Source organism: Brassica napus, chromosome A10 (assembly GCF_020379485.1).
Source record: "Brassica napus cultivar Da-Ae chromosome A10, Da-Ae, whole genome shotgun sequence".
Taxonomy (NCBI): Eukaryota; Viridiplantae; Streptophyta; class Magnoliopsida; order Brassicales; family Brassicaceae; genus Brassica; species Brassica napus.
Genome location: NC_063443.1, coordinates 579,097 through 601,606, shown reverse-complemented (window position 1 = coordinate 601,606; position 22,510 = coordinate 579,097). Strand labels below are relative to the sequence as shown.

At 36.5% G+C, this 22,510-nt stretch overlaps 4 protein-coding genes and 1 pseudogene across 5 annotated transcripts; 4 read left to right on the top strand and 1 right to left on the bottom strand.

Moving 5' to 3' along the window:
* Positions 1–508: 508 nt before the first annotated feature.
* On the top strand, positions 509–3,078 carry LOC106370916 (mannan endo-1,4-beta-mannosidase 1). The gene is made up of 5 exons (XM_013810917.3): positions 509–884; positions 1,511–1,690; positions 2,005–2,127; positions 2,203–2,411; positions 2,515–3,078. The coding sequence occupies exons 1-5, from the start codon at positions 555–557 to the stop codon at positions 2,906–2,908; spliced, it is 1,236 nt and encodes a 411-aa protein (XP_013666371.1). The 5' UTR covers positions 509–554; the 3' UTR covers positions 2,909–3,078.
* A 7,160-nt stretch (positions 3,079–10,238) lies between these two features.
* On the top strand, positions 10,239–12,095 carry LOC106370920 (translocase of chloroplast 33, chloroplastic). 2 transcript variants are annotated; one of them, XM_013810920.3, is made up of 8 exons: positions 10,239–10,388; positions 10,480–10,595; positions 10,674–10,781; positions 10,862–10,986; positions 11,053–11,317; positions 11,386–11,454; positions 11,543–11,704; positions 11,797–12,095. In XM_013810920.3, exons 2-8 carry the CDS (start codon positions 10,497–10,499, stop codon positions 11,863–11,865), a joined length of 897 nt encoding a protein of 298 aa, XP_013666374.1. In that variant the 5' UTR covers positions 10,239–10,388; positions 10,480–10,496; the 3' UTR covers positions 11,866–12,095. The 2 variants fall into 2 exon arrangements, with proteins under 2 accessions (XP_013666374.1, XP_013666377.1); XM_013810923.3 differs by having other exon boundaries at positions 10,245–10,388; positions 10,483–10,595.
* On the bottom strand, positions 12,011–13,236 carry BNAA10G00940D. The gene has a single exon (XM_013810919.3). It carries the CDS (start codon positions 13,017–13,019, stop codon positions 12,078–12,080), a length of 942 nt encoding a protein of 313 aa, XP_013666373.1. The 5' UTR covers positions 13,020–13,236; the 3' UTR covers positions 12,011–12,077.
* A 3,444-nt stretch (positions 13,237–16,680) lies between these two features.
* Positions 16,681–19,785, top strand: BNAA10G00930D (uncharacterized calcium-binding protein At1g02270). The gene is made up of 11 exons (XM_013810929.3): positions 16,681–16,919; positions 16,999–17,085; positions 17,161–17,265; positions 17,497–17,602; positions 17,823–18,043; positions 18,131–18,207; positions 18,294–18,402; positions 18,514–18,645; positions 18,837–18,947; positions 19,167–19,274; positions 19,387–19,785. The coding sequence occupies exons 1-11, from the start codon at positions 16,716–16,718 to the stop codon at positions 19,618–19,620; spliced, it is 1,494 nt and encodes a 497-aa protein (XP_013666383.1). The 5' UTR covers positions 16,681–16,715; the 3' UTR covers positions 19,621–19,785.
* LOC125579608 lies at positions 17,325–17,440 on the top strand (annotated as a pseudogene).
* Positions 19,786–22,510: the final 2,725 nt, after the last annotated feature.

Genomic DNA, 22,510 nt, shown 5'->3' with positions numbered 1-22,510 from the left:
CAAGTAACTATCAAATCCATCAATTTTGCGCAAGTACTTGAAACTATAAATATTCGTTTTTAACAAATCAAATACAAGTCCAAAATTTTAATACTTGTACAAGCCAAGCCGAGTACTAAGTATACCGAAAATACCAAGTATTCGGCTTATGCCCACCCCTAACTGACATCGTTTAATGGAAAATGAAGATAGTACGCTTTTTAACCAAAGATAGAAAAAAGTCTATTACGTCGACCAAAAAGAAACTTCTATATATATTTCTTCTTTGGATATATTCATTTAGTCTTGAAAGTAATAGTTTCCTTAACCCAAAAATACACAAGTCCAGCAAACTGATTTTGTTGAACCTTGAAAAATAATATTTAACGCGTTCAAAAATCCTAACGTGTACCATATATTTTCAAATAATTAGGCAATATGGGGACAAAATAAAAAAATTCAAATACGTAAACACTAAGACACCTGTAATGTATATATATAACACAAACGCATACAAATGTCTTTCAGTTTCATGCTGTGTCAATTTATTCTATCAAGTCGGCAAAAGCTTCACAATGTTAAACACCGTACCGTTTTTCCTTTTCCTTCTTCTGTTTCTCGTCGGCAACTACCGCATTAGCGTCGCCGAAAAGGCAGGGTTCGTCGGGAGAAACGGCACGCAGTTCGTGTTGAACGGAGAACGAGTTTACCTAAACGGCTTCAACGCTTATTGGATGATGACCACTGCTGCTGATACTGCGTCTAAAGGAAGAACCACCGTCACGACGGCGCTCCGGCAAGCCTCCACCGTTGGAATGAACGTTGCCAGGATTTGGGGTTTCAACGAAGGAGATTACCTTCCTCTTCAGATCTCTCCTGGCTCCTATAGTGAAGACGTTTTCAAGGTAACCCTCATCAAGCATATACATATATAGGCATATACACAAACACACATAATTTATATTTAGAAACTTCGATAGATAGTTGCCAAATTAAATGACGTAAGTTTTTTTTAAGTTTCATATTTTTTATCACCTGTGCAAGTTTATAGGATCTAACAATTTTGTTATTTTATAGATTGTTATTTTTATATTCTAAATCATGATCTCATTGTTAGTTACTATTTTAATAAATTCGTAATTTTATATCACATATTTTTATTATTTTTATAAGACGGAATATAAATCAAGATTGATAGGTGTTTCTTTGTAGTTGATTTCTTGTTTGTTGATCTAAATTGAAGGATTCAAATTTCAAAATAATACTTTCCGACAAAAGAAATTCAAACCTTTTGTATTTGCTTGGAAAAAAATTGTCGTGTCCTTATCACACGGTAATACAAAGTTGATAATGCCGAAATGACAAAAGATATATAGTTCTTTAATTTTTGTAAATTATATTTTTATGTAAGTTGGTACAAGATACCTGTTTGTTGACTAATTCAGGAATATACCTTAGTTGATTAATCAAAGACTGACAACTAATTATAATTGCGCTTTGAGAGTACTAATATAACATTTGCTCTGGGCAGGGACTAGACTTTGTAGTCTATGAAGCTGGAAGATATAATATTAAGTTGATAATTAGTTTAGTCAATAATTTCGAAGATTTTGGAGGGAGAAAGAAATATGCGGAATGGGCCGGTTTAGATGAACCGGATGAGTTCTACACAAACTCGGTTGTCAAGCAGTTTTACAAGAACCACGTGAAGGTTAGTAGTATATATTTAACAAGATATAATGTAAAATTTAATTGCATATACTGATTGGATAACTATCAGTTTATTTAAATCAAGATGATCATCTGTGACACGCAACGCTAAAGACAAATAGTTTAGGTTCTTGGGTAGGGTACACGTTAAGAAGAGATAACCGATGGTTTTGACATGTCAAATGTTAAGATTAAAATCAATTAAAGAATCAGTAATACAACAAATGCACCAATCAAATATGGATTGGAATGTTTGTAATATTCGTTGCCGACTTCAACCGAACTAAACATACGATTTGACAAAACATGAAACAGACCGTGCTGACGAGGAAAAACACAATCACTGGTCGTGCTTACAAAGAAGACCCAACCATCTTTTCATGGGAGCTCATCAACGAACCTCGCTGTAACGATTCCAGTGGTTCTACCATCCTACAGGTTTTTCTCTCTCCCTTCTACGTTACGTAACATGTACGTGTATATTCACCTAAACGATGTCGTTTTCGTGTGTAGAACTGGGTGAAGGAAATGGCAGGTTATGTGAAGTCCATAGACTCAAACCATCTACTCGAAATAGGCCTTGAAGGGTTCTATGGAGAATCTAAACCAGAAAGAACTGTTTACAATCCCGGCGGCGCGGTCTTAACCGGTACAGATTTCATCTCAAATAACCAAATTCCTGAGATCGATTTCGCCACTATTCATATATATCCAGATTCTTGGTAAGTCACCAGTCTCTAATACAATGGATCAAACCTTGTATTCTTGTCTTTTTAACACATACTATGTTTTCATCATAACCTCTCTCTACCAAAACAAGATCAGGCTACCACTACAGAGCTCAAGGACAGGAGAACAAGATGAATTCGTGGACAACTGGATAGGAGCACACATCCAAGACTGTGACAGTATCATCAAGAAGCCTCTATTGATAACAGAGTTTGGTAAATCTTCGAAGTTTCCTGGTTTCAGCTTAGAGGAACGCAACAAGTTTTTCAAGAGAGTGTATGATGTGATCTACGACAGTGCAAGAACTGGTGGCTCGTGTACTGGTGGAGTTTTCTGGCAGCTTACGACCAATAGAACTGGTCTGTTAGGTGACGGGTACGAGGTTTTCATGCAACAAGGTCCTAATACTACTGCTAAGCTTATCGCAGAGCAATCTATTAAATTGAAAAACCTCAAGTGTCCACCATTAGTCACACATAGTGCAGTATGAAAACAGTATAGATACAAAAACAGTAGACAGACAATATGTAAAGATAGGAAACATGTAAAAAATAAACATGACCAAAAGCTAAAAGGTATAAACTAGTAGTAGATATATACTTTCGGTTGGGTTTATAAAGTCTTTTGATTCTTTCATTGGAAAATATGTTTCTATGCTCATGTGAAATTGTAAAGTGTTAACTAAACCATAAACTTATTAGAAATGAATCAAACCATAAACCAGCTAAACAATCAACTTAGTCCATGTTGGGATACATAAACATACACATATAATTTTTTGGTCTAACATACATATATAATTAACATCAAGTAACTCATATCTCTAATCTCTGGGTGGGAATGCAAAAGCTGCAGAGAAAACAATCTTGAGGATGACATCAACTATAAAGAACCTTGATTTACACGTAAACAGGGTAATGATATCAAGAGAATAAATCAAACTTTAAATGAGGATATTGTGATGAAGTTGCAATATTTCCACTATTCAGAAAAAGAAAACAGAAACCTACAACTATATTTTCATTATTTTGGTTTATTTTTCTATGATTGACACTTAAAACCAAAATAAAACAAAGTTAAGATTTATATAAAAATTCCACACGAACACACTGATCCAACTCTAGTCTAAGCTTATATTGAAGGTGGATACAAGACAAATATGATTATGATTGCTCCAGAAAACGCAAAATATAGTATCTATACTATTATTTGCGAAGTAAATTTTTGAAATCGAGCTCTCACGTTAAAAGTTAGAGCGGTTAATAACGTTTATACCCTTAATGAATACAATATATAATTAAATTAAAAAATAAAAACAAAATTTTAATTTATTCTATTAGATAATTGATTAAAATTAATAATAGTAAGAATTATCCAAAATCTGAAAATATAATTTAAAAATAGTAATTTATGTATATATTGTATTGTTATCTGAAAAAATCTTTTAGTAAAAAGTTAAAAACATGATTTATAAAACTAAATATTAATCAAATAAAATTCTTAATTAAATAATTTAAAATAGAATATTGAATTATCCAAATTCTAAAAATATAATTAAAAATAATATATATATATATATATATATATATTGTATTGTTATCTGAAAAAGTATTTTAGTAAAAAGTTAAAAAACAAAAATTACATAATTCAATATAAATCAAATAAATTTTTTAATTATATAATTAAAAATATAATATTAAGTTATTTTAAAATTTATTTTAGTATAATGAATATAGTGTACAAATAACTTTTCAAAAATTATGAAAGTGTTTAAGTCCGCATCGCGGACAAAACACCTAATATGATAGATATGAGCGTTTAAGCGATCAAACAACTAATTTCAATTTTTATTATTATTTATGAATAATCTCGAATATCAGTAGCCAAACTTTGATTATTTTCTTCTAATAGTATAAAATGATATTGAATCAAAGAACCAAAATTTTCTTTTTGTTAAAGTAAATGCTGAAACGCACATAAATGCGGTTTACTTATTAACCTGTAACATATAAATGAAACAACATAAAAATAATGAAACGCATATCTCTTGTAAATAGGAATAGTTAATTTGGTTTTGAAATTAGATTTTGAAATTGAACCGTCCTAAACCGCCATGGTCTCTAGGAGACACCGGTATATTGCAGTGTCCCGTAAACTCTGGACCATGAGGTATCAGATGGATAGCGTCGAGCCATATGTGTACGTATTTATGCACATGTATCCAGATCCAAGCCCATGGTGGTTCGTCTTCCACCCCGTGCAACGTCGGCTGAAACAGGTCCATCCGAGCTTGTGTCCTGCTGCTCCGCTAGAAGGATCCTGTTTCGTGACGACGGAATCAGGGATCTATACCGAAAGTCATGGACGGCAAACCCACATCGGAAGTCACAATATTTTTGAATTGTATCAATCATAAAGTATGCCGAGTTGCGCCCATGAATGTGGCTCAAAGCGCATCGGCAAGCTTGATAGAGGACGGGAAGAAGAAGAAGATATATGTGTTTGGAGGGTGCTGGGATGATGATTCCTCAAACTGGGTAGAAGTATATGATATTGAAACGGAAACTTGGGGGTTGTTGTTGTCTGTGTCTACGCCCAAGATGCCACTCAGAATCAAAGAATGTATGGCGATGGACGAGAAGCATGTCTACGCGGTTGATGAGGATGGCAAAATCTTCTTTTTCTCAACTAGTGAATGTAGGTTTTGGGCAGCAGGCGAAGCAAAAGAGTCTGACCCAGATAACAAAAACGATTGGTGTTTGTTCGATCAGACATTTTTCTGCCGTGGTGTCGGCGGGAGAATACTGTGGCGTTCTCTAACTGAATTGGGTTGGAAGGAAGTCAAGGTTTGGAAGAGCTGCAGCAGCAACACATCATCAAAATCTGCGGCTTCTCTGGTAATAGGATGGCCATCTTCTGGTCCCAAGGTCCTTGTTGTTTCCATATCCGGTCTATGATGTAATATTTATAAATGATGTAAAGGATGGAGATTTTCGTACTAATAGTCAAGAATAAACAAGCTCGAACAATTACAAGAACTAAAGATGCTCGTCTAAACAGTTCGTCTAAACAAGTATCTTTCTATTTTATGGTTTGAGGTCGTCTGGGCCGAGCTCGCCTAGTGGTCGAGGTCGTCCAAGACTTTGTATGTGATGAAGATGCGATGCTCTCCTTTTCTGTAGTTTCTGTACGTTTCTGACCGTCCTTTCAATGAGTCTGACGTCTTCTATTTATAGTGATGTACGTTTTGTCTTCTAACAAAATCATCAATTGTTGCTTAACGGATCGGGCCTAATTTTGGGTTTAGCTCTTAATGGGCATGTGCTAAGCCCATCTCCAACAGTCTTGCTTATCAGACTTTGGAGCTTTGGTTTGCTGAGATTTCCCTCAAGGATCGCTGGGAAGGCGAGGAATGGGAGGTTTGGGGAACATTGAGTGGTCCGGTGCTGTCTTCTCAGACTCATCATACACTGGCCTTAACTTGTTGTTGCTGATTATTTCTATCTATGAATATTCCCAATCCTTTGGTGTATTTCAACTTTTATCTTCTGTTTGTGTGATTTACATAATTTGGAATTCAGTTTGAAAGCTTGCTCAAGTGTATTTTTTGCTTTGAAGATAACACCATAATTACTGTAACATGTTATTTGATTTTTGCCGAATAATTGTCTACGCTCTCAGTTTTTGTTGATCAGCTGAAGACTTCACCGGAAGAAGAGAAACATCACGATTCAGTGAGTCAGGAGAGTGAGTTGCTTGGGTTCAAAGGGGCAAATGAAGACAACTTGAATCCTAGAGTAAGACACTATTTCGAGAGAGGTAATGGTGTGCATGACTTGTTTGAGTTTGATGATACAAACATCATAAAAGATGAAGAAATGCAAACAGGGCTGACATGAGTAGGCATGCACACCAAATACTCGATGAAAGTGAAAAATGAAGATTAAGAGGAAGGATTTTACTCAGTCTAAAGGATGGAAATACCAAGCTGAGGAGGCTAACTCAGTGACGGCTAAATTTCAGAGGAAGAGCATGTTTAGAAGTCAAAGAAAGAGTTTAATGAAGTGTTGGAAGAGAGTAAGGTGTCAATTTGATGATGTACAGTGACAAAATGTACAACAATAAGTGGCTGCTGAGGTTTGTAAAGAAGAAGAAAGAGAGAGTGAGGCGTGCCCAATGGAAGGAACCCAAGTTCGAACAACTGCACAAGAAGATGGAAGAAACAAACAAGGCATGGTTGTTAAGTAATCAGATTTCTCTTCGCTGGAATATTAAACTGGTGTTAGATTTCTTTAAAATGAATTTCACTTCGAGGGATGGTGTAAAAGGAATCACTTTGGGAGAGTTTGCTTGAAGAACAGAAAATGGCTGAGGCTAAATGACCTTGACAAGATGGGGTGTGAGCTGCTGTTAGCTACTTATACGAGAAGGAGAGGCAAGTGGAAATACAAACGTTGGGTCTGTAGAAGGAATCTCTCGCTAGATACAGCAGCAGCAGTGGAGTACTTGATGGAGTTGGAGAAACTGAGAACTAGAGACAAGCACATGACTAGAAGCAAACTACAGCATCAGAGGCAACACAAGGAAAATCAAATGCCACAGTTGTCCATCAGTTGCATCAATACAGTGATTCAGGTAATCATACTATTTGAGTTTGCAAAAAAAGGGAAGGGATCAGTATCTCATGGGTAGAAAAAAAGTGAAGTTTCAAAGGAAATACTTCAAAAGGAAGAAGAAGCTGTGTGTAGAAAGGCAACACTGTGTTATTGATTTTTTTGCCGAATAAATCTCTCTCTTGTGCTCAAGTGTATTTTCGCTTTCAAAGATAACAACATATTGCAACATGTGTTATTGATTTTTTTGCCGAATCATTTCCTATGCTCTCAATTTTTGTTTCTGGGTATTTAGAATGGTTAATTACTAGTTGTTCTTGCATCTTCATAATACAATTTGGGAGGGGAGTGAGGATCCTCTGCGCATGGTTTTGTATGTACGCTTTGAAGGAAGCTCGGAGATAGCTTGCAGTAAGAGTAATACTGAATCAATATTAATAAATGTGCCCCTGCTTTACAAGGCTTATTACCATTACTGCTCAGCATCGGATAAGTTGCGTAGAATCACAGTTATCACATTTTTTAGCAAGTTGCGTGCAAATCTCAAACCCAATCCCTTTGTTCGAACCAGTAACAACTGCAACTCTGGCACACAGTCAGATGAAATGATTCAAAACAATCAAGTCAAAATTATCTGAATATTCTTTCAGTTCACATCAAACTGCTCTTCAAATGCTGCAACCTCATTGTCACTGTCATCTTCACCATAGGGGACTAAGGCAACCTGCCACACAAACAAACAAACAAAATGATGATGCTTTTTTTTTAAAGATTTTAACACAAGCAAAAGTACATGGCGAGGAGGTTAACCTGCTGCTCTTCAAAGAGAACTTGTTCTTTCTGGTCACACTCTATGCCCTTCTTTGTCTTTACGATCCTTGGCTTAACGATAAGAGGAGCAGACTAGTTTTTCTTGGTTGGGTTTCTTCTCTGTAAAAAAAGATAAAACAGGGAAGATAACACGAAAGCATGCTTTTTTTATCTTTTAACCTGATCATACAAACACTTCTTTTTAACCAATGCTCTTTTTCAAGTCAAAGAGATTAACCTGCTGCTCTTCAAATGCTGCAACCTCATTGTCACTATCATCTTCACCATAGGAGACTAAGGCAACCTTCCACACAAACAAACAAACAAAATGATGATGCTTCTTTTTTTTTTTAGATTTTAACACAAGAAAAAGTACATGGCGAGTAGGTTAACCTGCTGCTCTTCAAAGGGAACTTGTTCTTTCTGGTCACACTCTACGAGAATGGCAATTGGCGCAGGCTTCTTTTCTGGTGTTGGCTTTGTTCTCTGTAAGGGATGAGATAAACCAGAGATTGGTGGAAGCAATTCACGGTATGGTAACCTCAATCGGATCCATAATCCCTTGATTGTGTCTTCCCAGCCCCATGGTGTCATCATAATCCATCATCATCATCATATTGAAACCCTTCCCCGATGTCCTACTCCAATTACCTTCGTCTTTAAAAGAAAAATAAAATTAGAATATTAGATAAACATTGTGAGAGAAACAAATTCGATAAATTTGTGTAGAGTTTGTGCATTCTAAAAATTGATAGATTTTATAAGTTATGTGGATTATAAATATATATATATATATATATATGTCAATTCATAAATTTTGATCATAATTTTCTAGATTGCTACAGATTTTCATGAACTTGTGTTATATTTTTCTATCATTTTTTTTATATTTTTCTAATTAATTTTTCTTTCAATATAGCATGATTTATTTATTTTGCAAAACATGTTTGTTTGTACTCTATAACATGTATTCAATACACATACATTTTCAACGGAAACATATAATTATTTTAATCAAATTTTAGATACACTCACCACTTTAATGGTTTGAGATGTTGGTGGTAGTGATTCTCCTTTTATTTTTTCCTATGCTACAACATCTACCTGAACATCACCATCTACTTCAAAATCAAGAAATCTATGGAGAACACTCGAACAAAACTTATTCAAAATCAAAGAAATAGCCTTGAATTGAATCGATTAACTTGTTCTTCCACATCATCTTCTTTCGTGTCCCCTTCTTCTTTTTGGTCTTTCTCTTTCAAGGAATTTACATGGGAATCATTATAGCCCAAACCGACATATTTACCACTCATAGAAGTTTCTATGGCATCTGTAATTCCTTGGTTGTTTTTTTCCAATCTCATAGACTCGTCAAAGTTCATAATGATGTAGAAAACTTTTTCTGAGTAATTATCTTTCCAAGAACTTGTATTCGAAGTCTTTTTTCCATCTTCATCATTTGTCATTGTTGAATTTAAAGAAATTGAATTGCGTTCGAGAGTGAGAGAGACGAAATGCGAATTTTACGGAGAATGAGAGATTTCGAATTGAAGAAATGGAGAAAGTAATTGAAATAATAATTAAAACTATTTAAATAGAGTTATGCCAGCTGGTAAGTGTCCATAGGCGTTAGGGGTGGGTGGGCATTTGGGTACCCGTTCGGGTTCGGATCGGGTATTTCGGATTTTCGGGTATTTCGGTATAGAGGTCTAGAACCCGTTTGGGTATTTCTGTACTTCGGGTCGGGTTCGGGTATTTTTAATTCGGATTCGGTTATTTCGGATCGGGTTCGGATATTTAGATTTTGAAGAAAAAAAATTAAAATTTTCATTTCTCAAGTTTGTTGTATTTAAAAATATAACTTTCGGTTAACTAATTTTTTTATTTTTAATAGATTGAATGGTTAATAGATTTGGACATAACATTTTAAAACTAAAAAGGCATTAATTTAGTTATTTTTTTTTTAATTTTGGATGTAACTTTTTGTTAATTTTTGAAATAAAAAACTTGACGTGCATTTTAAGTGAATAGCAAATCATTTTTTCCGTAATTGTATGTATATCATATGAACTTAAAGTATGTGTAGTATTAATATAAATATTTTATATAAAATAAGAAATATAAAATATAAATATAAAGTTAATTATACATATATTCGGTTATATTCAGATATCTATTCGGGTTCGAGTATTATCCGTTCGGGTTTGGGTATTCAATCTCTTCTTATTTAATACCCGTTCGGGTATTTTGCTACTTTGGTTCAGATTTCGGTTCGGGTTTTTCGGATCGGGCGCCACTTCGGATATGGGATAAAGTGCCCAGGCGTGGGCCAGTTCACAAATTCTCGTTTGGTTTGAAACTTAGCCCAATAACAATTTTGGTTTAATTTGGCTTCACTCATTTTTTATGTGTGAAGAATTGAAGAAATAGAGGGATCAAAAGTGAAATAGTTCCCCTTATTAAACAGAGATCCGATAAGGTCACGAAGAAGGACTCTGCTTTGAGCTTCTTCTTGTTTTTCTAAACTCTCACAACAAACAAACGGTACGTTCCTTCGAAAATATTATATCCCTATCATCTTAGGCTTTAGAGCGTTACATTCACAATATAACTTCGAAGTTGTTTAATTTTGAAGAAGGGTTTTTGAGAGTGATGGGGTCCCCACTTGTTCGTGAATGGGTTGGGTTTCAGCAGTTTCCAGCAGCTACCCAAGAAAAGTTAATTGAATTCTTCGCCAAATTGAAGCAAAAGGTTTCTTCTTTTTTTTTTAATTATTTTCCATGTTTCTTTGCACTGTTTGTGGATACTAAGGGTTGTGTAATTTTGCAGGACATGAACTCTTTGACAGTTGTTGTAATGGGTAAAGGCGGTGTGGGAAAATCATCAACTGTCAACTCTCTTATTGGTGAACAAGTCGTCCGTGTCAGTCCTTTCCAGGTATGTGTATCTAACTTATGTAAAGCCTTTGTCTTTGTATCATTTCTACATTTTAATGTGTGTTTTCAATTTTTTTAAAGGCTGAAGGGTTGAGGCCAGTGATGGTTTCAAGAACAATGGGAGGATTCACTATTAACATTATTGACACTCCTGGTCTTGTGGAAGCTGGTTACGTCAATCACCAAGCCCTCGAGTTAATCAAAGGGTCAGTCACTTTGTTGTAATTTTGGTGTGTTTGGTTGCTTACTATGTGGGGATTTTTGGGGGGCAGGTTTCTTGTGAACAGAACAATAGATGTGTTGCTGTATGTTGATCGTCTGGATGTGTATAGAGTTGATGAGCTAGATAAGCAAGTTGTTCAAGCTATCACCCAAACCTTTGGAAAAGAGATTTGGTGCAAAACCTTGCTTGTTTTGACTCATGCTCAATTCTCCCCACCTGATGATCTTTCCTACGAAACTTTTTCCTCCAAGAGATCAGATTCTCTCCTCAAAACTATCCGCGCTGGTTCTAAGATGCGAAAACAACAGTTTGAGGTATTATGGCTTTACAATAGTATTACCATGTTTGGTGATTATTCTTCATTCTTGTACTGTCTTTGTAGGATTCTGCAATTGAGGTTGTTTATGCGGAGAACAGTGGGAGATGCAGCAAGAATGACAAGGACGAAAAGGTTTGTTTTTCAAATCTCTGACTTGCACTGATTTGGAGACTGTTGAAAAATGCACTTATGTGCTCTCTATCTTTCTCTCATGGTTTAGGCTTTACCGAATGGTGAAGCGTGGATCCCGAACTTGGTTAAGGCGATAACCGATGTAGCTACGAATCAGAAGAAAGCTATTCATGTAGACAAGAAGATGGTTGATGGATCTTACTCTGATGACAAAGGCAAAAAACTCATCCCTCTTATCATCGCCGCTCAGGTAAAAACATTAACATACTCCACTTACTGAGTGTTACTGTCTTGTTCGAATTTGGTAAACAAAATGTTATTTTATTTTAACTTTGTTTGCAGTGGTTGGTCGTTAAGATGATCCAAGGAGCCATCAGAAATGACATCAAGACAAGTGGTAAGCCACTCTAAGAGAGCTCTGAAGACGACAAGTTTTGTTGTGATCCAACTTCAAGGAGATGAGTTTTTTCTTTTAATCGAATTTAGTTGCAGCATTTTCATCTTTTCCTGCTTTTGTCTTGTCTGTAATATTTGGGTATTTGTTCGAAGAATAAAATTGTTTTGAAAAAAAAAAACATTTACATTTACATTTTACACAATTACTTCTCTTTTCTTCTGAAATGTTAAGTGTTTGTTGTCTTTTTACTCTGCCTCCGACTAACCAAACAAGACACTTGTGAGATTACATGAACACATATCAACACAAGAACAGAACCAAACACATAAACTCTAAACAAGACCGGCTCTTCAACAGGAGACATAACCGCCAAGTACACGCAATCTCTTACAAGAACAACCCACGCCAACCCCTCCACCACATTCTTAATCACAAAAACTTTCTTCCTCTTCGCTTCTTCTCTACACAATTTGCATATAATCCTCAAACACAAAACACCAACCAACAAAAACGATGTACTAGACCATCCTCGGTACGCAACAATCTTCCCACCAACCGTCAACGCCTCTTTCCTGCAGATGCAAGACTTGCAGACTCCGGAGAACGTCGAAGTGACGAGAGCATCGTACCCTGTGTAGTAAGGGAGAATCACAGCGTCTAGGTAAAGACTCGCGTGGAGAACACCGGAGATAGTTGAGGCTTCGAAGAAAACAAAGCTAGCTTCCTTTTCGATGTTGTTCTCGAATATGAGCACAGAGAGCTGGGCTAGCTGCAGGATCGCTGGTCCGAAGATGGATATGGGGAAAAGGGTGTTGATTCTTTGACCTTTTGCGAGGATCAGGAGGATCAGAGGAAGAGAGAGTGGACCTGAAGGGAGTAAGTACCTTTTCGCTTTATCATCATCAGCAACAACACCATCATCTTCTCTGACTCTTCTTGTTCTTGATAGTACTTTCTTTAAGACGGCGAGTAGCGTGGTCAAGTAAGAAAACGTGACGAAGAAGAAAACAAGAAGGTCGATGATTTCAGGGTAGTCGCCGGCGTAGTTGCTGTCGCAGAAGTAGTGGAAAGGGCAGTTGATAGGATCAAGTGTGTCTTCGAACTGCCACTTTGTGCATTTGAAAAACGTTTGCTTTCGATCCAAATCCATTTCCCATTCTGTGTTCATAGCTAGCTTTTGGTTTTTGTCTCTCTGATTTTTTGGTTTCCTTGTAAGCTACATAAGGTGTTTGTGTGTACATTATATGAATATGTCAATTGGTTGATTCCCTTTCATTGTCTGGGGGTTTAGATGCTTGAGCTGAAGGCTAGAGTGGATAATGAAACTCTATCTGAAATCTGAAATTCAATCTTTACTTTTGTTTATTGATTTAAATCACACGTTGAGAGGATCCTAAAGGGTTTTTTGGGTTTTTGAAGTTTGTAGTTTACTTGAGTGATGATGATTTTGCCTAAGTTTTTAAATATTTTATCTGCAAAATTTGTGGAGAGAGAGTAGAGTGTGAAGGAGGCTTTATATCTAAGGGAAGTAAAAGTTTGGTGGGTGATTGGTACTGAATATTATTTTTCTATTGTTGGTTTCTTAATTACGTATTTAACTGAATCCATTTATATAAATCCTTTTTCGATGTTGGTTGAAAACACAAATCCCTTTCAGCTTTGAAAACCATAAAATTGGATATGTACATGTATGTGTGGAGTGTCCGGTGAAGCTGAGATTAAAAGTGATGGGCTATATAACATGTTACATGCAGCCCAATGAAAAGTAACTAATCAATGGGCTTTAGCTCTACGATTATGGGTTGTTTTTTTTTCTTTTCTCAAAACATGCCAGAGGACAATGATTGGTGTGTGAGATTAGAAAACTATTATCAAGAAAACAAACCAATAATCTTGTAAATAATTGTTTTCTGCGTTGACAAAATAATAATAATTTAATTTTATAGAACGTGATTAAGCGCAACTTGACCAATGGGTAGCTTAGTGTCATGAACAAAAGCGTTATAAATTTGTTTTAAAAATTGATTGGCAACGAACCGTGTGATGGTCACCGACAATATACAAGAGACGCGGGATCACTTGTCCAAAAATATCTCTGTCTTCCGCAAATGTATTCATTACTTACTGATGTAATGAAACTTACCTTAAAACTTTCACTTGTTGTCGCCAGTAGACTACTTATAACATTTAATTGATGAGTCGTGAATGAAAACTACATGGAAAAACTTTGAACTAAAATTGCATAGTAGTTGTGAATGAAACTACATGAACAAAAGCGTTATACCGAAATATCTCTTCCAGAGGAATGTTGAAGGTGGATTTGAGGAAAGCCTTTGACTCTGTTAGATGGGATTTCATCATGGCGTCGCTAAGAGCTCTAGCCATCCCGGAAAACTACATTAGTCTCATCGCCCAATGTCTAACCTCCGCGACTTTCTCAGTATCAGTGAACGGCTCCATCGGAGGCTTCTTCAAGAGCTCTAGAGGAATTAGACAAGGGGACCCTTTGTCACCCTATCTCTTCGTGCTAGCGATGGAGTGTTTATCTCACCTTCTCTTATCAAGATACGAGGAAGGCAGCATAGGCTACCACCCAAAAACTGAGAATCTAAAGATCTCGCACCTGATGTTCGCTGATGACGTGATGGTATTTTTTGATGGAAGGAGTAACAGCTTACACGATATCTCAGAGTGTTTAGATGATTTCGCCTCGTGGTCGGGTCTCCATATGAACACAACGAAGACTGAATTATTCACAGCGGGGCTTAACCATAGTGAATCCCAAGCTATAGCTAACTATGGATTCCCTATTGGTAAATTCCCCATTAGATATCTTGGTCTTCCTCTCATGAGCAGGAAGCTGAAGATCTCTGAATACGCCCCCCTCATTACCAAAGTTACTAAGAGTTTCCAAGCTTGGTCGGTCAAGTTGCTCTCTTTTGCGGGTCGGCTTCAGCTACTTAAAACGGTTATATTTGGTTTAATCAACTTCTGGGTATCTGCTTTTATGCTTACTAAGGGCTGCATTGCCACTATAGAATCTCTCTGCGCTCGCTTCTTATGGTCCGGTAATATTGAGAAGAGAGGGATCGCTAAGGTGGCCTGGACCACAGTGTGTCTGCCTAAGAAAGAAGGGGGGCTGGGTGTTAGAAGCATATACGTCTGGAACCAGGTCCTGGGTCTTAAGTTCATCTGGCTCCTCCTATCAAATGCCCCTTCTTTATGGACTGACTGGCATAACAGTATCCACCTAGCTGCTGATTGTTTCTGGACTATTCAACCTGCTCAAACGGATTCCTGGGCATGGAAGAGACTGCTTAAGTTGAGGCCACTTGCGCTGCAATTTTCAAAAACAGTGATTGGAAATGGTGCTACCACTAGCTTCTGGTTCGATATTTGGTCTCCTTTCGGCCAGCTGATTAACTACCTAGGTCCTTCGGGCCCGAGGGCACTTCGGCTGAGGAAGCAGGCAACAGTAGCCGATGCTATTGTCGCTTCCACATGGGCTCTTCCTCACCCTAGATCGGATCAGGAAGTGGAACTCCACTCTTATTTAACTACTTTAACTCTTCCTTTGCCTGCTGATGTTGTTGATGTGGTTGAATGGAGATCTGCTGATTATCCTTTGAATGTGTTTAATGCGCAGGCGACTTGGGAGGTCTTGCGGCCAAGGCAAGAAGTACAAGTGTGGCATGATGTTGTGTGGTTCAAAGGAGCTCTCCCGAAGCATGCCTTCACCATGTGGGTGGCCAACTACGACAGATTATCTACTAGAGAGAGGCTGGCCTCATGGGGTCTTCCCATCCCTGTTAACTGCCCCCTTTGTAACACAGCGACTGAAACAAGAGACCATTTTTTCCTCTCCTGCCAATACAGTAACGACGTATGGTCCCAAGTCTTCACTAGATGTGGTCCCCCTCATCAAAGCTTCGCAAACTGGTCGGAGCTGCTCTCATGGATTCGAGCTCCACACTCCAGGAGGATGCTGCTGCTGCGGAAGTTGGCTTCTCAAGCGGTCGTATTCCACCTTTGGAAGCAAAGAAATAATTTGATCCATAACAATGTTTCCTTGCCTGCTTCATCAGTCTTCAGTGCGATTGATAGAGAGATAAGGAACATGATTTCTGCGAAGAGGTCTAGAAAGCCTTTTAATGCACTTATGGTGATTTGGTTACGATAGGTGCTTGTATCTGGCCATTGTTTTGGTTGTCTTGATCCATCTTGTTTTTTCTTTCTTTTTGCCAAGATGTTTCAAACTCTAGATTTTGCTCATGCAAATCTTTTTTCATTTATATGATATTTACAGTTTTGAAAAAAAAAAAAACAACAAAAGCGTTATAAATTTGTTTTAAAAATTGATTGGCAACGAACCGTGTGATGGTCACCGACAATATACAAGAGACGCGGGTTCACTTGTCCAAAAATATCTCTGTCTTCCGCAAATGTATTCATTACTTACTGATGTAATGAAACTTACCTTAAAACTTTTACTTGTTGTCGCCAATAGACTACTTATAACATTTAATTGATGAGTCGTGAATGAAAACTACATGGAAAAACTTTGAACTAAAATTGCATAGTAGTTGTGAATGAAACTACATGGACCTTTCAAATTGGTTTGTTTTTAAAAATAAAAAAAATGCAAATGCGTGTTTTATGTGGTTGTATACACGAATAAGTATTTTTTTGTAATTTAGGAGGAAACCCACCGGTTCACGTAAAGCCTCGTATATATGTTAAATTAATTAAATAAATAAAAAAAACAAGAAGGTGCCAAAAACAAAAAGAGACGAAAGAAAATTAATGATATATAAATCTGGGGGAAAATCAATCCCTTTGGGAAAAATCGAAAGAAGCCACCCAAATGCAAAGCTATCATCACAATCGAAGCAGCAGCAGTAGCAGGAGGAGGAGCATTGTTCAACGGTCCAGATTCATCCTCCCTTGTTTCTCATCATCGCCACTCTCCCTCTTCGTCGTCCTCGCGGCCGCTGTTCCTTTCCCGATCTACTTCTCCGGTCTCCTCTCGTCTCTCTCCGGCAGAAACAACAAGGCGGCTTCAACCATGGTGCGTCGGCTTGATTTTAGAGTGATTGATTGTTATGTATTGTTGTGAGATCCGATGATGATTGTGATTGATTGTGCAGAGAGTGAACTCGAACATAGCTTCGACGAATATAACGTGTACCACTTTCAACGTCTTGGCTCCCATTTACAAACGCGTTGATCAACAGGTAACTGAATTTTAAATTAATCTGATTTTTTATTGAAATTGAATTTGAATTTTATCTCATTTGATATGTATACAGAATCAGAGCATTCGTGAGAGTCAGTTTCGCGCGCTTTGGTTAACTCGGAACCAAAAGATTTTGGATTTATTACTCAATCAGCGCTCTTCAGTCATTTCTCTCCAGGTAATAAGTATATATATACATTTGTTTCCTTTACTTTCGGTTTTAGATAGTCAGAGTTGGGGTGCGATCATACCAGCACTAATGCACCAGATCCTATTAGAACTCTGCAGTTAAGCGTGCTTAATCGAGAGTAGTATTAGGATGGACTTCCTGGGAACTCCTCGTGTTGCACCCTTTTTAAAAAATTTGACCAAAAAAAAAGTCTGAGTTGACTATTTTGTATGTTGATAGGAAGTGTGGGTAGGGAATGAGGAACTGGTGAACATGTACCACGACCGCCTTGCCTCTGCTGGCTACACTACTTTCCAGCTTGCTAGAACTAACGCTCGTGGCGATGGTAATTAAATTTTTTCGATTTTATGATTGAAACTCTAGTTATTATGAGTCAAAAAGGATATGTGGTTGTTGCTAAATTGTTCTAGGTTTAAGTAACTTCACTGTCCAAAGTCATTAGAAACCTTAAGAGGCTTGAGATGCCTTCACTTAACAGTGTCTGGTGTTCCAATTTCAAAGTTTCTCCTTCTGATTTGTGGACTTTAATTTTATTTTTTTGGCAGGTCTTTTAACAGCCATACATAAGGACTACTTTAAACTTGTTAATTATCGGGAGCTGCTTTTTAATGATTTTGGAGACCGTGTTGCTCAGCTCTTACATGTCAAGTCTATTGTTCCTTTCCCGCTTAATGAGAATCAAGATGTTCAGCAAGAGGTTCTTATAGTCAACACTCATCTCTTGTTCCCACATGATTCTAGTTTGTCTCTTGCAAGATTGCATCAGGTTCGTCACCCCTTTTTTTGTAGTTTTTCTTTTTTGGACCGTAGATCTTGTGATTGTTGATTTGAACATTTATGCTTCTCTTGACAGGTTTACAAAATTCTCGAATATCTGGAAGCTTACCAAAAGGAAAATAAACTTACTCACATGCCCATTATCCTCTGCGGGTGAGCTTATGGTGTTAAAGAGTATTTGAAATTGTTTTCCTCCACCAGAATAATCTGATGACTTTTAATTATTGATTTTATTTCAGTGACTGGAATGGAAGTAAGCGTGGGCATGTCTACAAGTTCTTGAGATCGCAAGGGTTCATATCATCATATGATGTTGCTCATCAGTATACGGACAGTGATGCTCATAGGGTTAGACATATCTTACAAACTTTTCTCTATCCTCACTGTTGTTGAAACCTGGTTCTCACGTGGTAAAAGAGTAGCTTATCCCTAACCGTCTCTCTTCTTTTATTTCTTCAGTGGGTAAGCCATAGAAACCACAGGGGAAACATATGCGGAGTTGATTTCATATGGCTCTGTAACCCTTCTAGCAGCAATTCAAGAAAACCATTGAGAACAAGTTGGGTGGAAGCTGTTTTCAGCATTATCAAGGTGAGTGACATTTATTCCCCCTTCACATTGCAAATCTTCAGAAACAAAGCATGTTACTCATCAATGCGTTATAAACAAAGATTTATGTCAGATTTCATTTTTTTTCTAGATTTAGTTTTTTTTTTTTTTTACTTTAACAGATATTCACATGTCTTTTTGTATAATTCTGATTTCTCTTGATGGTTTTCTAGTATCAAGTCCAGAAAGCTTCCATAGCTGAAGACAAGGCCTTTGCTTTTCTTGGGGAAAATAATCACAGTGATTCATTAACATACTCTGGCTTTTGCCAAGCACTTCAAAAGGTAACTTCAGTTTCTTTACGAGATAAACTATCCAAAAAAGTCTATAAAGATTCTTATTGAATTTGAACTTTTCTGGAAAATCTATTTGATCAATTGGAGATCTAAGTGAACATAACAGTAGGTTAAGGGTCAAATAAGGTTTCTTTTAGATTTTCTACAATATATTTTTAAGGAAAAACACCTGAAATAAAACTCTGAGAGTGGACTTAACTGTGGCAGGTAAATCTAACGGGTATGCCACATGGGCTTAGCTTTCAAGAGACAAAAGAGCTGTGGGATCGAGCTGATATTGATGGAAATGGTGTCTTCGACTATGAAGAACTTAAGGTATAATTAATATTAAACCAATTGGCGCAAAACGAAACTCACAAACCGATTAAATGTTTCTTTGCTTCAAACGTCAATGAAGAGTCTGATGTTTGTGGTTATGTTTTGTCAGAAAATGTGGAACATGACAGTGATGGTTCAATCTGAAAACTGCAAAGAGAGCATGATGGAGACTAAGAAAGAAGAAGGAGAAGATAAGGAAGAAGAAGCGATTGGACTGAAAGTGAAGAAAGCTGTTTTGTTCCCGGAAGAAGCAGAGAAAGGAATGTGGCCTGAGAATTACAATCTCTCCGATCATGCTTGTCTCACCGTACAATTCTCACCGGTCAAAGTGCTCTGTAGTTAAGTTTTGTTTGGCTCTTGTACATGTAAAGAAGCAATGTGATTTGAGATGTGCAACACAAGAACTTTTACAAACCTTTTTAAAGTTTGTATAGTTTTGAGACAAGGTTTTGAGCCTTTGTAGCATCACTCTGGTTTCAGACAAATTAAAGAGTGCTTTTTTATTGGATCGACGACTCTTCAGTTAACTAAAAAGTAAGTAGAAGTTTGTAAGGGGGTTAATACGTTCCTATAGAAAAGTACAATTAGCTGGATTTAAAGTTGAACTATTTACAGTGCCGTGCAACAAGCAATGTTTAGTTTCTACGCACTTTTGTAATTCAATATTCATAGTATCCACATCTGCATCTCAAAATGAACTTCTAGACAATTTCATTAAATCATACAAAATCCTCAAAACGAATTTTTGAACAAAGGCTTAATTCTCAAGTCTTTTAACCATTTTGAAAAGTGATTTACTTTAACATAATAAATGTGACTACATCTAAAAGATAAATAGAATAAAAATGTTATGTATTCTACTAAAGTACAGGCACTAAAAAATATACTCATAATAGGACTAGTTCATTAATTAACATATTTGATTATTTACATTAATCAATCAAATATGTAACATTTATAAAAAATATTTCATAAATATATTACTATTAAATCAATTTTAACTATAAGTTAAAATTTTAGTTTTAAAAAAATCTATTGAGGAAAAACCTATAAAATGAAAAGACACCACAAAAATCCAAAACACACCATAGATCAAACGAATCTAAGGGCATCTCCAACCATGACACCAAATTTAGTGTTAAAATTACACCAAATTTGGTATTTTGGTGTTATAATTTTTTTTGCCATCTCCAACCATGACACCAAATATTACACCAAAAATAATATTATATATTTTGATATTTTCATCTTTAACAGTTTTTCTAATTTATTATTTGTAATTGATAAGTAAGTATTTAACCAGAATTTATTATGTTTGCTAATTTTTTTTACTTTTATGTTTAAATTTATTTATATTTTTGGGTTTAACAATATTATACTTTTTATTTATTTATTTTATATAAAATATTATATTAAAATTACTAACTATTAATTATGAAAAGTATGTAACAAAATAATATTTTTATTTTATTTTTTGAGTGTTTATTTCAAATTTAATATGCATTTTAATCATATCCAACTTGTATTATTAATTTCTATATTTTATAAAATACTAATTAAAAATATAATATAAAATTTCTATGATATTTTATTTTTTACAATATAAAGTATCATTTGGTGATTTTTTACTTGAAAATAAAATAAAAATATTTAATTATTAAAAATAATTTAACAAAAAGAAATTATATAGTATATTTATATCTAGTTACAAATTTGAACTAATTAATAATAATAACTAAACTATACTATTAAATGAAACATTAAATATTTGGTGTGATGAGTGGTGTAATACTATTCATTTTACACCAAATTTTTTTTTTTTTGGTAAAATGTTAAATTTTATACCAATTTTAAAATTTTTGACAGAAATTACAAAGAAAACAAAGAGAACAGGGTAACCAAAATCTAAAACTAGGACTAAGTAACAACAGAAACCAAAAGATGGACATACTCGACAAGAACACATGTACAGCCTAGAAGTTTCAACATTTAGAAACACCGATTCCAAACTTAAAAGCTCGGACATTTGTGTTGTTGCCACAGATCTAAAGATCTAGAGTCCTCATCGTCGTTGCCACGAGCACCACCACCCAAGGCTGCCCTCAAAACCTCGAACACGGGCAGAGCCTACAACTTCTCCGAAGACTAACACAAAAACGAAAAAACTTCAAAGAAACAAGTTACAACTGGCGGCACAGGAGCTTCTATGGGCAGTCAGAGAAGCCGCCTCCGACCACATCCTCAAGCTATAGTAGCCTCGAGAATCATCTCCCACGGATGCAACAAAGTCGCCAAATCCAAATCGCCGCCTCTATTCCACACTGTCACCACCATCGCTTCAATGGAACAAATCAAAGCCGAAGATGAACCACCTCTGAACCTGTGAAACCAAGCCAAAACACATACAACGCAAGAAACGGAAGGAGCCACACCAGAACTTAAAGATCTGAGAAATCTCTGAGAGTAAACACCAAAGGTGGATCTCTGAAATCCACCTCCGTTGAAGCACCACCACCAGTCGTCACCGGAGAGAGCTCTCGCAGAGGAGCCCAAACTCAACACTTCCGTCCTAACCGCACCACGAAGGAGAGCAACACGCATCAGAGACATATGCCACCTAACCCGAGGTGAAACCGGAAGCCCTTTCCACCGCATCTGACTGGTAGTGAGAGCAGTCCTCAAACCCTCAACTACCGAGAAAGAGCAGAGATAGCAAGTACGTCACCATCTCATCCCACAAGAGGACAAGAGATGAGACCAGCAGAGGCAGCAAAACCACCGGAGAGACGCCGTCGCCACACGTCCACACCGGCTAGATCTGCTGCAACCACCACCGGGAAGTCTGACTCAAGTCCGAGATCTCTCATATTATCTACTAAAACTGAACAAGTAGAGAAGAAAGCCGATGAAGGAAATAAAGGAGAGGAAGCCTCTCCGGACGGAGGCACGGAGGCCAACCGTCAGAGAAACGAAACTTCAAAAAGCTTGAAACTTTTGTGGCGGCGGCTGGTTGGGAGAGAAAAAAATAGGGTGACCTCTCTTTCTCCTTCCTTTTACACCAAATTTGGTTGGATGATATAATTTTTAGTGCTCCATTGGAGATAAGATTACACCAAATTTGGTGTTTCCTTGGAGTTTATGGATTAAGCTGATCTAACGGTTCAATTCATATGTTTAAATTGTAAAAATAAATTAAAAGTGGTTTTGATATTGGTATAATGTAATACCAGAGT